At 40.2% G+C, this 16,128-nt stretch overlaps 1 protein-coding gene across 5 annotated transcripts in view; it reads left to right on the top strand.

Moving 5' to 3' along the window:
- The window catches only part of PTER (phosphotriesterase related), an 84,551-nt gene that overhangs the window by 52,400 nt on the left and 16,023 nt on the right, over positions 1 to 16,128 (top strand). For all 5 annotated transcript variants that reach the window (XM_041765693.1, XM_041765692.1, XM_041765690.1 and 2 more), the window contains exon 4: positions 12,893 to 13,033. In XM_041765693.1, the coding sequence (XP_041621627.1) occupies positions 12,893 to 13,033 (141 nt within the window). The remainder of the gene's footprint in view (positions 1 to 12,892; positions 13,034 to 16,128) is intronic.

Raw genomic sequence — 16,128 nt, 5'->3', positions numbered from 1 at the left:
TCGGAAGATACTCCCCCGTGGTTTTTTTTGTTTTTTGTTTTTTTGTTTTTGTTTTTGTTTTTTTTTGTTTTTTTGTTTTTTTTTGTTTTGTTTTGTGCTTTTTTTTCTCTCTTTCTTCTTGATTTCTGATTGCTTCCCCCACCCCCCCTTTTTTCTTTTTTCTCCTTTCTTTCTTTTTCTTTCTTTTTCTTCTCTTTTTCCCCTATTTTTTTCTTCTTTCTCTTTTTTCTTTTTCTCTTTTCTTTCCTTCTCTCTCTTTTTCTCCTTTTCTCAATACAACTTGTTTTTGGCCACTCTGCACTGAGCAAAATGACTAGAAGGAAAACCCCTCAAAAAAAAGAATCAGAAACAGCCCACTCTCCCACAGAGTTACAAAATATGGATTACAATTCAATGTCAGAAAGCCAATTCAGAAGCACTATTTTACAGCTACTGGTGGCTCTAGAAAAAACCATAAAGGACTCAAGAGACTTCATGACTGCAGAATTTAGATCTAATCAGGCAGAAATTAAAAATCAATTAAATGAGATGCAATCCAAGCTAGAAGTCCTAACGACGAGGCTTGACGAGGTGGAAGAACGAGTGAGTGACATAGAAGACAAGTTGATGGCAAAGAGGGAAACTGAGGAAAAAAGAGACAGGCAATTAAAAGACCATGAGGATAGATTAAGGGAAATAAATGATAGCCTGAGGAAGAAAAACCTACGTTTAATTGGGGTTCCCGAGGGCGCGGAAAGGGACAGAGGGCCAGAATATGTATTTGAACAAATCCTAGCTGAAAACTTTCCGAATCTGGGAAGGGAAACAGGCATTCAGATCCAGGAAATAGAGAGATCCCCCCCTAAAATCAACAAAAACCGTTCAACACCTCGACATTTAATAGTGAAGCTTACAAATTCCAAAGATAAGGAGAAGATCCTTAAAGCAGCAAGAGAAAAAAAGTCCCTGACTTTTATGGGGAGGAATATTAGGGTAACAGCAGACCTCTCCACAGAGACCTGGCAGGCCAGAAAGGGCTGGCAGGATATATTCAGGGTCCTAAATGAAAAGAACATGCAACCAAGAATACTTTACCCCGCAAGGCTTTCATTCAAAATGGAAGGAGAGATAAAGAGCTTCCAAGACAGGCAGGAACTGAAAGAATATGTAACCTCCAAACCAGCTCTGCAAGAAATTTTAAGGGGGACTCTTAAAATTCCCCTTTAAGAAGAAGTTCAGTGGAACAATCCACAAAAACAAGGACTGAATAGATATGATGACACTAAACTCATATCTATCAATAGTAACTCTGAATGTGAACGGGCTTAATGACCCCATCAAAAGGCGCAGGGTTTCAGACTGGATAAAAAAGCAGGACCCATCTATTTGCTGTCTACAAGAGACTCATTTTAGACAGAAGGACACCTACAGCCTGAAAATAAAAGGTTGGAGAACCATTTACCATTCAAATGGTCCTCAAAAGAAAGCAGGGGTTGCCATCCTTATATCAGATAAATTAAAATTTACCCCGAAGACTATAGTGAGAGATGAAGAGGGACACTATCTCATACTGAAAGGATCTATCCAACAAGAGGACTTAACAATCCTCAATATATATGCCCCGAATGTGGGAGCTGCCAAATATTTAAACCAATTAATAACCAAACTCAAGAAATACCTTGATAATAATACACTTATACTTGGTGACTTCAATCTAGCTCTTTCTACCCTGGATAGGTCTTCTAAGCACAATATCTCCAAAGAAACGAGAGCTTTAAATGATACACTGGACCAGATGGATTTCACAGATATCTACAGAACTTTACATCCAAACTCAACTGAATACACATTCTTCTCAAGTGCACATGGAACTTTCTCCAGAATAGACCACATACTGGGTCACAAATCGGGTCTGAACCGATACCAAAAGATCGGGATAGTCCCCTGTATATTCTCAGACCATAATGCCTTGAAATTAGAACTTAATCACAACAAGAAATATGGAAGGACCACAAACACGTGGAGGTTAAGGACCATCCTGCTAAAAGATGAAAAGGTCAACCAGGAAATTAAGGAAGAATTAAAAAGATTCATGGAAGCTAATGAAAATGAAGATACAACCGTTCAAAATCTTTGGGATGCAGCAAAAGCAGTCCTGAGGGGGAAATACATCGCAATACAAGCATCCATTCAAAAACTGGAAAGATCTCAAATTCAAAAGCTCACCTTACACATAAAGGAACTAGAGAAAAAGCAACAAATAGACCCCACCCCCAGCAGAAGAAGAGAGTTAATTAAAATTCGAGCAGAACTCAATGATATCGAGACCAAAAGAACTGTGGAACAGATCAACAGAACCAGGAGTTGGTTCTTTGAAAGAATTAATAAGATAGATAAACCATTAGCCAACCTTATTAAAAAGAAGAGAGAGAAGACTCAAATTAATAAAATCATGAATGAGAAAGGGGACATCACTACCAACACCAAGGAAATACAAACGATTTTAAAAACATATTATGAACAGCTGTATGCCAATAAATTAGGAAATCTAGAAGAAATGGACGCATTCCTGGAAAGCCACAAACTACCAAAACTGGAGCAGGAAGAAATAGAAAACCTGAACAGGCCAATAACCAGGGAGGAAATTGAAGCAGTCATCAAAAACCTCCCAAGACACAAGAGTCCAGGGCCAGATGGCTTCCCAGGGGAATTCTATCAAACGTTTAAAGAAGAAATCATACCTATTCTACTAAAGCTGTTTGGAAAGATAGAAAGAGATGGAGTACTTCCAAATTCGTTCTATGAGGCCAGCATCACCTTAATTCCGAAACCAAAGACCCCACCAAAAAGGAGAATTACAGACCAATATCCCTGATGAACATGGATGCAAAAATTCTCAACAAGATACTAGCCAATAGGATCCAACAACACATTAAGAAAATTATTCACCATGACCAAGTAGGATTTATCCCTGGGACACAAGGCTGGTTCAACACTCGTAAAACCATCAATGTGATTCATCATATCAGCAAGAGAAAAACCAAGAACCATATGATACTCTCATTAGATGCAGAGAAAGCATTTGACAAAATACAGCATCCATTCCTGATCAAAACCCTTCAGAGTGTTGGGATAGAGGGAACTTTCCTCGACATCTTAAAAGCCATCTACGAAAAGCCTACAGCAAATATCATTCTCAATGGGGAAGCACTGGGAGCCTTTCCCCTAAGATCAGGAACAAGACAGGGATGTCCACTCTCACCACTGCTGTTCAACATAGTTCTGGAAGTCCTCGCCTCAGCAATCAGACAACAAAAAGACATTAAAGGCATTCAAATTGGCAAAGAAGAAGTCAAACTCTCCCTCTTCGCCGATGACATGATACTCTACATAGAAAACCCAAAAGCCTCCACCCCCAGATTGCTAGAACTCATACAGCAATTTGGTAGCGTGGCAGGATACAAAATCAATGCCCAGAAATCAATGGCATTTCTATACACTAACAATGAGACTGAAGAAAGAGAAATTAAGGAGTCAATCCCATTTACAATTGCACCCAAAAGCATAAGATACCTAGGAATAAACCTAACCAAAGAGGTAAAAGATCTATACCCTAAAAACTATAGAACACTTCTGAAAGAAATTGAGGAAGACACAAAGAGATGGAAAAATATTCCATGCTCATGGATTGGCAGAATTAATATTGTAAAAATGTCAATGTTACCCAGGGCAATTTATACGTTTAATGCAATCCCTATCAAAATACCATGGACTTTCTTCAGAGAGTTAGAACAAATTATTTTAAGATTTGTGTGGAATCAGAAAAGACCCCGAATAGCCAGGGGAATTTTAAAAAAGAAAACCTTAGCTGGGGGCATCACAATGCCAGATTTCAGGTTGTATTACAAAGCTGTGGTCATCAAGACAGTGTGGTACTGGCACAAAAACAGACACATAGATCAATGGAACAGAATAGAGAACCCAGAAGTGGACCCTGAAATGTACGGCCATCTAATATTCGATAAAGGAGGAAAGACTATCCATTGGAAGAAAGACAGTCTCTTCAATAAATGGTGCTGGGAAAATTGGACATCCACATGCAGAAGAATGAAACTGGACCACTCTCTTTCACCATACACAAAGATAAACTCAAAATGGATGAGAGATCTAAATGTGAGACAAGATTCCATCAAAATCCTAGAGGAGAACACAGGCAACACCCTTTTTGAACTTGGCCACAGTAACTTCTTGCAAGATACATCCACGAAGGCAAAAGAAACAAAAGCAAAAATGAACTATTGGGACTTCATCAAGATAAGAAGCTTTTGCACAGCAAAGGATACAGTCAACAAAACTAAAAGACAACCTACAGAATGGGAGAAGATATTTGCAAATGACATATCAGATAAAGGGCTAGTTTCCAAAATCTATAAAGAACTTATTAAACTCAACACCAAAGAAACAAACAATCCAATCATGAAATGGGCAAAAGACATGAAGAGAAATCTCACAGAGGAAGACATGGACATGGCCAACATGCACATGAGAAAATGCTCTGCATCACTTGCCATCAGGGAAATACAAATCAAAACCACAATGAGATACCACCTCACACCAGTGAGAATGGGGAAAATTAACAAGGCAGGAAACAACAAATGTTGGAGAGGATGCGGAGAAAAGGGAACCCTCTTACACTGTTGGTGGGAATGTGAACTGGTGCAGCCACTCTGGAAAACTGTGTGGAGGTTCCTCAAAGAGTTAAAAATAGACCTGCCCTACGACCCAGCAATTGCACTGTTGGGGATTTACCCCAAAGATTCAGATGCAATGAAACGTCGGGACACCTGCACCCCGATGTTTCTATCAGCAATGGCCACAATAGCCAAACTGTGGAAGGAGCCTCGGTGTCCATCGAAAGATGAATGGATAAAGAAGATGTGGTTTATGTATACAATGGAATATTACTCAGCAATTAGAAACGACAAATACCCACCATTTGCTTCAACGTGGATGGAACTGGAGGGTATTATGCTGAGTGAAATAAGTCAATCGGAGAAGGACAAACAGTGTATGTTCTCATTCATTTGGGGAATATGAATAATAGTGAAAGGGAATATAAAGGAAGGGAAAAGAAATGTTGGGAAATATCAGGAAGGGAGACAGAACATAAAGACTCCTAACTCGGGGAAACGAACTAGGGGTGGTGGAAGGGGAGGAGGGCGGGTGTTGGAGGGGAATGGGTGACGGGCACTGAGGTGGACACTTGACGGGATGAGCACTGGGTGTTTTTCTGTATGTTGGTAAATTGAACACCAATAAAAGTTAATTAAAAAAAAAAAAAAAAAGAATGTTTCAGATGTATAAAGTGCAACTGCCATTAGCAATAAAGGAGTATACATGAATAGTGTTTTAGAATTACATTTATTACTGAATTTATTAGATTATAGTAACTTACATATTAATTTCTTTGAGACATTATATTATAAATAATTAAATATTCATTGGTATTACATGGATAGTTCTAGGTGAGCTTAGTAATTCTCTTAAGCAGTTGTTGAAAAACTCCTATAAAATATTAAAGAGTCGCACATAACACTATCTACAAATATTCACTGGTTTTAAACTGAGCAACTCAGTGGGGAGAGAGACAAAGGGTTTTTTTGGAATTACTTTTGTGATAACTTTTAAAATAGTCATTGAAACTCAGCATTGTTTTTAATAAATCAGTTGTATAGATATATCCACCTATTTCTGTATTTGTATGCCAGCTCTAAAAAATTACGTGGTCCAATGCATTAATTTTAGGATTGAATATATTCTGTGCTTCTCTCTGTGTCAGGCCCTGAGCTAGTCTGATCTCAAGTTAGTGCTGCTAAGTCTCTAGGCTCAGGAATTCATAGAAAAGTCACGGTGAAGTGTAATGGAAAGAAAATGCACTAGAACAGGAGTAGGAATACCGGGGGTTTTGATCACTTAAAAGATCCAAGCTTTAGCTTCTTTATCTATCCAATAATGATAATATGTGGCATAGTGATTTCACTAGTGGATTGGGAGTTTCAGAACTGGCTCCTCCCATGCTCTTGGTATCATTTAATGCTACTAACATCTAATCAGCTGCCCTCCATTCTCCTTCTCCATTGCTGTCACTATGGGGAGAGTGACTCATTACTTACTCTTCCTGCTGCTTGCCCTATTCTTGTCAAGGACAGCATTATTCACCCAGATGTTAAATCCCTCCCTTCCCTGCACCCCCACATGGTGACACCTGTCTACCTCACCAAGATCTCCAAATATGAGCCCTCTTATCCAGTCCTCCATGGTTAAGTCAGGCCCTCATCTACCACCTGAACCATTGTAATAGTCTCCAAACAGGAATCGCTCCCTTAGCTTTGCCCACATGGCCACCATTTTGATCTAAGTGCAAACTGGATTACATTTCTCAACCGTGACTTACAGCTCTTTAAGAACCCCTTCACTTCCGCACGAAATCCAGTCATCTTCATCATCTGGTCTGAACTCATCCCTCCACCTCCCCTCCCATTATCTCTAGCACCCACACCAGGCTTGTGCTAATGCCACACTGACTGTGATGCTGAGCGCCCCATGCTGATTGTTCTTAGATGCTTCTCACACAAGCTAGTCCCTCTGCTGGGGATACTCCATTCTCCCTTATCTACCTGGCAGTCTTTCTTCAATATGCGGCTCATGAAAGGTTTTCTTCTTTACAAAGCTTTTCCTGAATGAGCTGAGCAGGGTCTGTTATCTCTTTCTCTGAGCCAGCCCAGTTCCTAGCAGTCCTTTTATTACTACACTAGGTAGGTCTGTAAAACAATTACATGTTTCCATGTCTCCTTTTCCTAATAGACACTGGACTTCTTGAAGGATGGGGCAGTGTGTTTGTTATTTGTCTTTGTTTATCCAGCTAATATCTCATTGTATAAATTGATGATCAATAATTTCTTATAGGTGGAGACGCCTGGGTGACTCAGTGGTTGAGCATCTGTCTTTGGCTCAGGGCGTGATCCTGGGGTCCTGGGATTAAGTCCTGCATCGGGCTCCCTGTAGGCAGCCTGCTTCTCCCTCTGCCTATGTATTTGCCTCTCTCTATGTCTCATGAATAAATAAATAAAATCTAAACAAATTAATTTCTTAATAGGTGAATAGTTGCTTCTACCCTCATGTACTTTGGCTCTGATAATTACAGCTTTATCTTCAGGAACAACAAGATTCTTTCTCTCTCTCTCTCGCTCTCTTTTCTTTTTCTTTCTTTCTTTCTTTCTTTCTTTCTTTCTTTCTTTCTTTCTTTCTTTCTTTCTTTCTTTCTTTCTTCTTTCTTCTTTCCTTTTCCGACTCTCAACAGGTTTTCTTTTAATCAACCATCCCTCAACACCTGAACCCCACCAACCTTTCTCTGAGTTGTCTTCTATTAAATAGACTCCACTCAAATGACTTATTCCTTTCATTTTTCTTTCATAACTCTTCATATTTAGTTGTACTAAAATAAAGTTTTCAACATATTAAATGTAATTATGAGTTTAAATACCTATCTTGATCCCTTATAATTTACATTCCTTTAGACAGCAGCTTAAATTCCTTCCTCATATCTGTATTCCCAGCAGAGGCTAGTGTATAAGGTGGTTGATAGTACAAGATAGTAGATGCTTGCTGAATTAATTCATGAAGGTATGCCTGAATGTATGAAAAGAAATAATGTATTTGAGAGTTCTTTGAAACTGGAAAGTCCAAGACAAATGTTAGATATTGTTATCATCTGGATCACACCCACGAATCATATCCTTTCCTGTCTGCTCCTTAGTTCTTTCTACCTAGACATCCTACAGACCCTTGTCTAAATTATCACCTCACACAGACTTCCTTGCTCCCACTCAGAATGCATTTTGACATTAAACTAAACCCCTCAGCGCTTGGATAAGATCTAGAATATAAGGAGGTTTGAAAAACAGAATCAACGGTCTTGCGATTTAGTACCAGCCTTAAAATACTAGTGAATGATAACCATATTCTGAAAATGAAGATTCCCACATCACTTTAGGTGCCATTTTTTTGGCTGATGGCAGTATGTTTGTGATTAATTTATGCTTGTTCCTTATATAGAACGAATTTATTAGTTAGGGAGCAAAGGTATAAAATATGGAAGAAAGGAAATAGTATATATAATATGAATGACAAGAACAAATACTTGATGCAAAAATTTCACCTTTTTCCCAGGAAATCCCTGCACATTTTACAAACGACACTGCCACCCCTTCATCCACCTGGAAGAAGGGACTTTCTCCAGTGTAAAAGGGCAGTATAGCCTCTCTGTATCTCAAAATCACCCCACTGACTGTTTAGGGCAAGAGGTGAAAAATACTTACCTTAAGCACTTGGGAAGATTGGAATAAGAAAGAATATAATTTTCATGGATATAGAATATGGAATGAGCAGAACTGGCTGGAGTTGACACCTCCCCTTGTATGAGAAGTACTATGAGGTCACTGATGACTGGAAGGGACAGGACCTTTGCTAATTCTCATCTGAAAGACGTCAAGCAGAGTACATTTTTCCATGGTACTATTTTGACATTTGGAGTCAATCCTTCCTCCAAGTGAAAAAAAAAGTCACTTGCATAAATGCAACTTCAGTAGCACCTTGACAGTCCCTGGAAGTCATCCAGCGGGATGCCAATTTAACGTGGTTAAGTCACCCTCTTAGACATATGTGGTGCCAGGTTGGTCCAAGGTGCCTTTGTGGTGGGGTGCACTGCTCCATAGCTAAGTGCTAGTGAGAAGGCATGGGGCCGCTACATGTGGGAGATGCTCCCTCCTATCACAGAAGGGGCAGCATGGCCTAAAAACATGGCTTCTACGACAAACACATTCTGGCTTTATTCTCAACCTGTCACTTTGGAAGTTGAGTTACTTAACTTTTCTGAGTCTTAGTTTCTTCATCTATGAAATGGGATGATCATACCTTCCTCATACAGTTTTTGCAAGGATTAAATGAGATAGGGCTGTTTTAAGTACCTGATAATTATTATGTGTTTATTTTATTTTTGCTTCATCTAACTCTCTCATCCTATCCCCCATTAACATCTAATCCCAAACTCTGGGTTTTGTTTTTTTTTTTTAAGGATTTTCCTTTGAAAATTGTGCATGATCACCAATGCTATTTTTTCCGCATGGATTTTGCACATCAGTAAGGGAATGAAAGTGAATTTATTTCTCAGTTTCCTTCACACTAATGTTCAGTTATCCAGAGGGTGTCATATCGCCAAATGTCAGTAAAAATAATATATATATAGCATAATATGTAGTATGTAATATATAATGTATGATTTCATCTATCTATCGTCTGGCTTTTTAATGATAGCAATTTTGCCAGCTTCATTTTTTAACTGCATGTTCCAAATGTCCAAAATACCAGCTTTTGCTTCCCCTTCTGAAGAAATCTTTTCTCCACGTGATTATGAAAATTTTAAGGATATTTTACAGAAGGACCATTTCCCCCACCACCACCACACACCGCAAATCATACTCCTTTCTATGTGCTATTCTACAGAATAAGAACTCCCAGGGGCTACTTTTGAAACTCACATGTGTAGGTGAATCTTATGAAACATGTTAGTCTTCCTCTAGAAAGATATCTTCACCTATGGTGATATTCTTCAGATAACATTTATAATATCGGAAGCATTTACATAAAATGACATCTGGAAAACTGGATTCCCCATTCTTCTCTGAGAGGAGGCTGTTATAAGACCACATCAAAGAGGTCACACATGGCCTCAGGGGCCACTGCAAAGCCTTGGCTTTTTCTCTGAGGGAAATGGAAAGCCATTGCTGAGTTTTGAGCACATGAGAGACCTGATCTGACTTAGTTGTGGTGATAGCCTTTGGTTGCTATATTTTAATCGACCATAGTTGAGCAAAGGCAGAAAAGCAAGAAGAACAGTTGAGAAAAAGATGGTGGTGATTTGGACCAGAAGGGTAGCAGGATCTCTCCTGCTGGCTACATCTCCAGATTCTGGTCAGATTTTGAAAGTCAAGCCAAAAAGCTGTCCCAATAGGCTGGATGTGTAGTGTGAGACAAAGAAAGCAGTCAAGGATGACTATAAGGTTTTTGACCTGAGCAAATGCATAAATGGTGTTGCTGTAAGCCCAGAGAGGGAAGGGTGTTAGAAAAGCTGATTTGGGATAGTAGATGAAGGCTTTAGTTTGAGACATGTTAAGCCTGAGCTGTCTAATAGACATCCAAGTTGAGATAGCAAACAGGCAATTAGATATGTAATTCTGAACTTTAGGAGAGGTCTGGTCTGGTGATAGAAGACCCTTAAGACGTGCCTCTTGATATTTTTAAGAGGCTTAGAGCATTGTCAGGCTCCTAGTGAGAAAATAAGCAATGGTTATAATTCATATAGTTCCTTCTCCTTTGACTATGTCATTTGAATCATCCAACGTAACTGTAATGGTCAAATACTGCCTACCATATGTATTTACACTCTGAGCTAACAGTTAAAGACATTTACAAAGTAATCTTTTTTTACTTTTCAGGTTTACCACCGCCTTGCCCCCATGCTACTTTGATGAGAAACTCCCCATTTCTCGAGCGTATTTTGTAGGGAGCAAATTAAAGTTCAAAATAAAGATTAAGACAACACTATGTCTGCTACAGTCAATGCAATTCTGGAAAATGTCCTTTGAGCACAAAATATTTAGCAGTAGAAGTCATGTAGAATGATGGTTCAGATAGTTGATTCTAGCATTAAAATGAATTCATATTCCAACACATCACCTTGAATAAGTCTCTAATCTCTCACTTCTCCAGTTTCCTCACCTGTAAAATTGAGATCAGTGGGATTATAGAGAATCTTAAGTGGAGTAATAAATACAAAGAAAGTGCTTAGCACAATGCCAGACACAAGCAAATTCTTATAATTTTCAGCTATTATGATGATAAGCAACTTTACTTTTTGTTTTCAATTGTAACTAAAGACTAAAAAAGTTCCCTGTGGCTTTTCATTTACTATAGACTTTTCATTGAATACCTATTTCGATGTGTCACTTAAAATTTAGAAAACCTAGTCTCAAGGAATTAGGCAAAGGAAGGCAAAAATACATTAGGAACAGAAATCAGAGTCTGATCCAATGTGTTATTGGCACCTTCATCCCCTGCTTGTCTCCCCACCCACCCCTAGCACCTTGCCCATATTGGTAATTAACAAGCTGAAGCAACGGACTCCAAAGAAATACACAAAACTTCCTCTTCCCTCTTATGTTATTTTAATTGTGTGTATTTTGTTTTTAAGCATGGCTCTTTGGGGGAAAACACAATGTGTCTACTATAGAAAAACACATATTCTTTTAGGCAAGTAATTTTGGAAGCAAAAGATGGTCTCCAGGGTATGAAGATGGAAAAGGAGTAGTATTAGCAGAAGATAGCACAGAATGCGCATTTTACAGTGTAAAAGAAAGATATTTTAGCCTCCCTGCCTAAAACAACACTGTGCACTATCAGTTATGCTGAATTGTTGAATAAAAAGGAACCAGCTACAATATGACTGCTCAGAGTGAAAGTCAATAGTCAACTCCTAGGTAGCATCCCAAGGCAGCAGAAATCTCTCGCACTCATGACACACAGAGGCTTAATTGGTCCTCCTATGGTTTGGAAGAAAGGCCTTGAAAATACTTCTGACCTCTTCGAAGCAGATTTATAGACATGTAACAGTGCTTTAATCCTTGCATCCTAGAATTGCCAAGGTAATAGAATATCAGTGGATAAAAGCCTAGTAAGACAATGATCATCTGATATTCCAACTCTCTGCTAGGCCAATTTGGGATTTCAATCACTTCCTTTCTCTGAGCCCTGAACTCCCCTCACATAATGTCTAAGGGGTGTATTTTTCCTTTATATTTTTTCCATATTGTCTCCAGGTAGGTTTCTTTCTTTTTCTTTCTTTCTTTCCTTCTTTGTCTTTCTTTCTTTCTTTCTTTCTTTCTTTCTTTCTTTCTTTCTTTCTTTCTTCTCTCTCACTCTCTCTTCCTTCCTTCTTCTCTTTCCCTTTCCTTCTTTCTTTCTTCTCTATGTGTTTGAATGTCTACCATGGAATTTTTGGTTAACTTAATGCATCCCTTTTTACTTGTTCTAATCTAAATTCCTTGAGATAATCTACTCTTGCTCTGAACTCTGCTCCCCTGTCTGCAGCTGGTGCTTCTCTGATATACCTTCCCTTTCTTATTCATTTACATCATCTTACATCATAAAACAGTGTTGTTCTTACTATGATCCCTAAAGAAATGAGAAGATATCCATAAAAATTATCATGAAATAATAAATTCTATTTAAAAGATAGGCATACTAGAACACAAATATCTATAGGAGTTTTGCCCCTTTTGGGAAAGTTGCAGTGATATTTACAAAGGCTTTGGAATTAATTTTGGAATCATTTTATGATCTTCACAAGAAAATCACCCGATTACCTTACCTTAGCTCCAAATTTTACCCAGATAGTATTACTCACCTAATTCACCAGACTGATGCCAAACTCCCTTTGATAGCTTCCAGAGCTCATAGCAGTCCCACTTCTAGGAAGGATCTTCAACAGAATATGGAACATATCCCGAGGACAAGTCTGGAGAATTACAAAATCGTTTTTGAGTAATGGCAGCATAATTAAAATGTCTATAGTTCCCAAGTACTTTAGAAGGGAAAACTCCCTTTTAGATAAGAGTAAATTCCCTTATTTCTGGTAACAAACTGAACTCACTGTTTTATAGTCACATCCTAAGAGCTAACTCAAAGATTCTGTTACTTTAAATTATGTTCCAGTACGTAGTACACTTAAAACTTTTAATCTATGTATGTGAAAGATATGCTCTTGACAATAACAGTGTGTCTGTCTTATTGTCTCTAGGACTATCCTTGATAAAAAGGAACTACTAGAGTTTGCTCAACTTGGCTGTTACTTGGAATATGATCTCTTTGGGACTGCACTCCTTCATTACCAATTCAACCCGGATATCGACATGCCCGATGATAATAAAAGAATTAGAAGGTAAATATGATGAAATCTCTGATAGCATTTCCTTTTACCAGCCCTTTTTGATTCATATCTGGGTGGGTATTAGCAAAGATTCGGAAAACAGTATGCAGGCGGAACCAGAGACTTGCAGAAAAAAAAAATGTATCGATGCTGTTTCAGGGAGAAAAATCTCTATATATTATTTCAAGAAGCAAATGAGTCATCCTAAGTAGGCAAAAGCTTAGCAGCGCCTTAGAAGTTCAGTTGCAGATGGGCAGCTGACAAGAAACAGATAATACTTAACCCCTGCCACGACGATACGAGAACAAAGATGTTTTCCTCTTTTTCTCCCTAATGAAGTAAGCGGTTTCTTGCCCATGTTGTCCACACTGAAGTCCTAACCTCCTACAATGAATTTTTGAAATGCTTTATCAAAAACATTCACTCTGGAGATGACTGAAACTTAAAATGCTGTAAGTTGAATGTCTAAAGACCAAACGTCATATAAAATCCAATCCCTCGTAGTTGTCCAAGCAAATAATTGTATGAGTCATTCTCTGCAACCAAGTAGACTACGTTTGGAGCCAAGGACGGATGGGTACCTGGTTTGTCTTGGTTGCACGGTGATGTGAAGACTGAATGAGGCACGTGAGGGATAATGGGAGGAGAAACAGATTTGGGGTTCACAAGGGTGACTGGTTTGGGAATATTTAAGAGTTGCTCCCCAGTGGAGCCATGGATAAGGGTGTGAAGCTCAGGGCGGAGATCTGGCCTCAGACATCAACGGAGGCATCTTTGGTCTGTATGTCAGGCTGGCAGCGTGGGAGTGAATGAGACCACTCAGAGAAGAGGATAAGGACAGAACTCTGGAGAGCACTGATATTTAGGGAATGGACTCTGGAACAGTCACTCAGGGACAAACTGAAAAGCTTTCAAAGTAAGAAGAATATCAGGGAAATGTATTGTTGTGGGAGTTAGTGCAGGAGAACGCTCAACGCGGAAGGGCTTGGACACCTGACAGGTGGCAGACGTCAAGTGCGGCAGAGGCTGAAGAGTGTCCATTGGATTTCACAGTCTGGAGATTCTCTTGCACGTTCAGTCAGTGCAGTCTCTGTAGCAAGGGCGTGAGGAATGAGGCGGGGGTAAGGAAGAGGAGAGAGAATGTGGAGGCTACTCTTTCCAGAAGCCGGGGTGTAGGGCCAAAGTGAGAAGCCCTGGCTGGATCAAGGGAAGGCTTTGTTAAGAGCTGAGCAATGTTTCTGGGCCTGAGAGCGAAAGCGGAGAGACAGAGACGACCAGGCCTGGGAAGCTGTGCCTATCATTCTACAAGGCTGTTATGGAATTTATATGAAATAAAGGATGCAGACTTTTTATGGGAGCGCCTGGTGCAGAATGTGAAAATAGTCAATCGATGCTAACTTACAACAATCTGGAGAAGGGAGCGACGGAGCGAGGCTTTGAAGGAGACAAACAGATGGAATCTGAGGAGCAAACAGAAAGTTGGTTGAAAGGTGTAAGGCGAGCGACGGAGTGAAGGCAGACAGACGTCATGGTGAGCCCAGGAAACTGAGGACCTACGGCCACCCGTGTTCTGCGGTGTCCCTGGGAGGCAGACACGCTTCTCTTCTGCGAAGGAAGGAACCGATTCAGGGCAGGGCCTCGTAGACGAGGAGGAAGGCTGGGAACGGGGGTCGTGGGGAAGACCTCGAGCCGGGGCCCACGGTTGGGACAGGCCTCGGCGCCTACCCTGGCGACCCACCTTCACAGCCGTGGGCCTTCTGCCGCCACGGGGAGGGTCACTCCTCTCCGATGGCCTCATTAGCAGTAAAAGATGCTTCCCTGTCGTCAGGGAGAGCTGGTTGATCCGGGTAACACTGGCTTCGTGGATATGGAGATGCTCAGGGGCCATGAGCAAGCTGACCTGACCGATGAAGCTAGGTCTTTTAAAAGTGTTTTTAAACCACTGAAATCGGTTCTTGGACATACAGATTTATGGTTTGTTTTTGCTTCGTTCATTCTGTGTTATGATTCTCACTTACTTGCCCAGGAGCACCATTCAGTACAGGCAAACAAGCGTCCCTAGGGCCCTACTAGCTGGGGCCGGGCTCGGGGGTGGATATTCTCTGGGATTTAGAGCGGGCCGTGTGGTAGGGCTTTCTCATCTTTCATGATCTCAAAACCATGATTTCCTGAGGAATGCCCTCCACCCGTGTTTCACCATTCATCTTGGAAATGGGAAGTCTGATTCTAGGACCTGCTTCCTTTTCCTAAGCCCCTTCGTGGTGGTGAGTTGTATCTTTTGTATCTTTTGGAGGACCCCTATGCCATCCATGAGGCTCCCAGGCCTGAATAAGAGAGAGGGGGTCTGCAGAGGGGGTCTGTGAAGGAGGTACGGGGGGAAGGACCACCCGCACCTCGCTTCATATTCCTCCTTCGCAACTTTTGGCTATTCTTTCAAGAACAAGAATATCATCCCAGTCAGCTTTCCTTGAACCAAACGTAAACATTCTAGATGTAGGGAAATCCATCAGAATTTATGTCTAATGTATGTGTGCTTATGTATATCTACATACGTAGATATACTTAATTGTTCTTAAATTAAAATCATGCATTAGGTCAGTTGACTCAAGCACAGCTCACGGTAATTACCGAATGACCTTCTGGGAGGGGGGTGTGCTCCAGTACCCCGCCTCTCCCCCCCCCCCCCTTGGACACTTGATTTTCATCACCCATTGGCAGTCCTTTTGCGAGCCTTAGTCATCTTACAGCTCGGAACTGCAAGAACATAGAAGCACGCTTCTGCCTACCTCTGGTTTTCAGCCCCAGAAATTCTGTGTCTAACACCTGTTTTCAATCTTATGCTCCATTTCTCAAATCTTATTATATCTCTGCCTTTTCACACTTTGTAGTCTCTCTCTAATATTTGTTTGCAAAACACTAACTCATTTGTATTTCTATAATTACTGTCATATTTGTCTTCTCATCTACAGTGGTTCTTTCCTTCTGGCGGCATCTCTGGAACTACTGTTCTTCCATACAATGGCATAGCATGGGAGATGAGCTTTTATTTCAAGAGTGGCCAAGTTCTGTCTTGATAGGCAGGAGATAACTATGTTTGTAGCGCCACG

The sequence above is a fragment of the Vulpes lagopus genome, chromosome 8 (assembly GCF_018345385.1).
Source record: "Vulpes lagopus strain Blue_001 chromosome 8, ASM1834538v1, whole genome shotgun sequence".
NCBI classification, from domain to species: Eukaryota; Metazoa; Chordata; class Mammalia; order Carnivora; family Canidae; genus Vulpes; species Vulpes lagopus.
The sequence above is the reverse complement of the archived record's forward strand: the minus strand, read 5'-3'. Positions and strand labels throughout refer to the sequence as shown.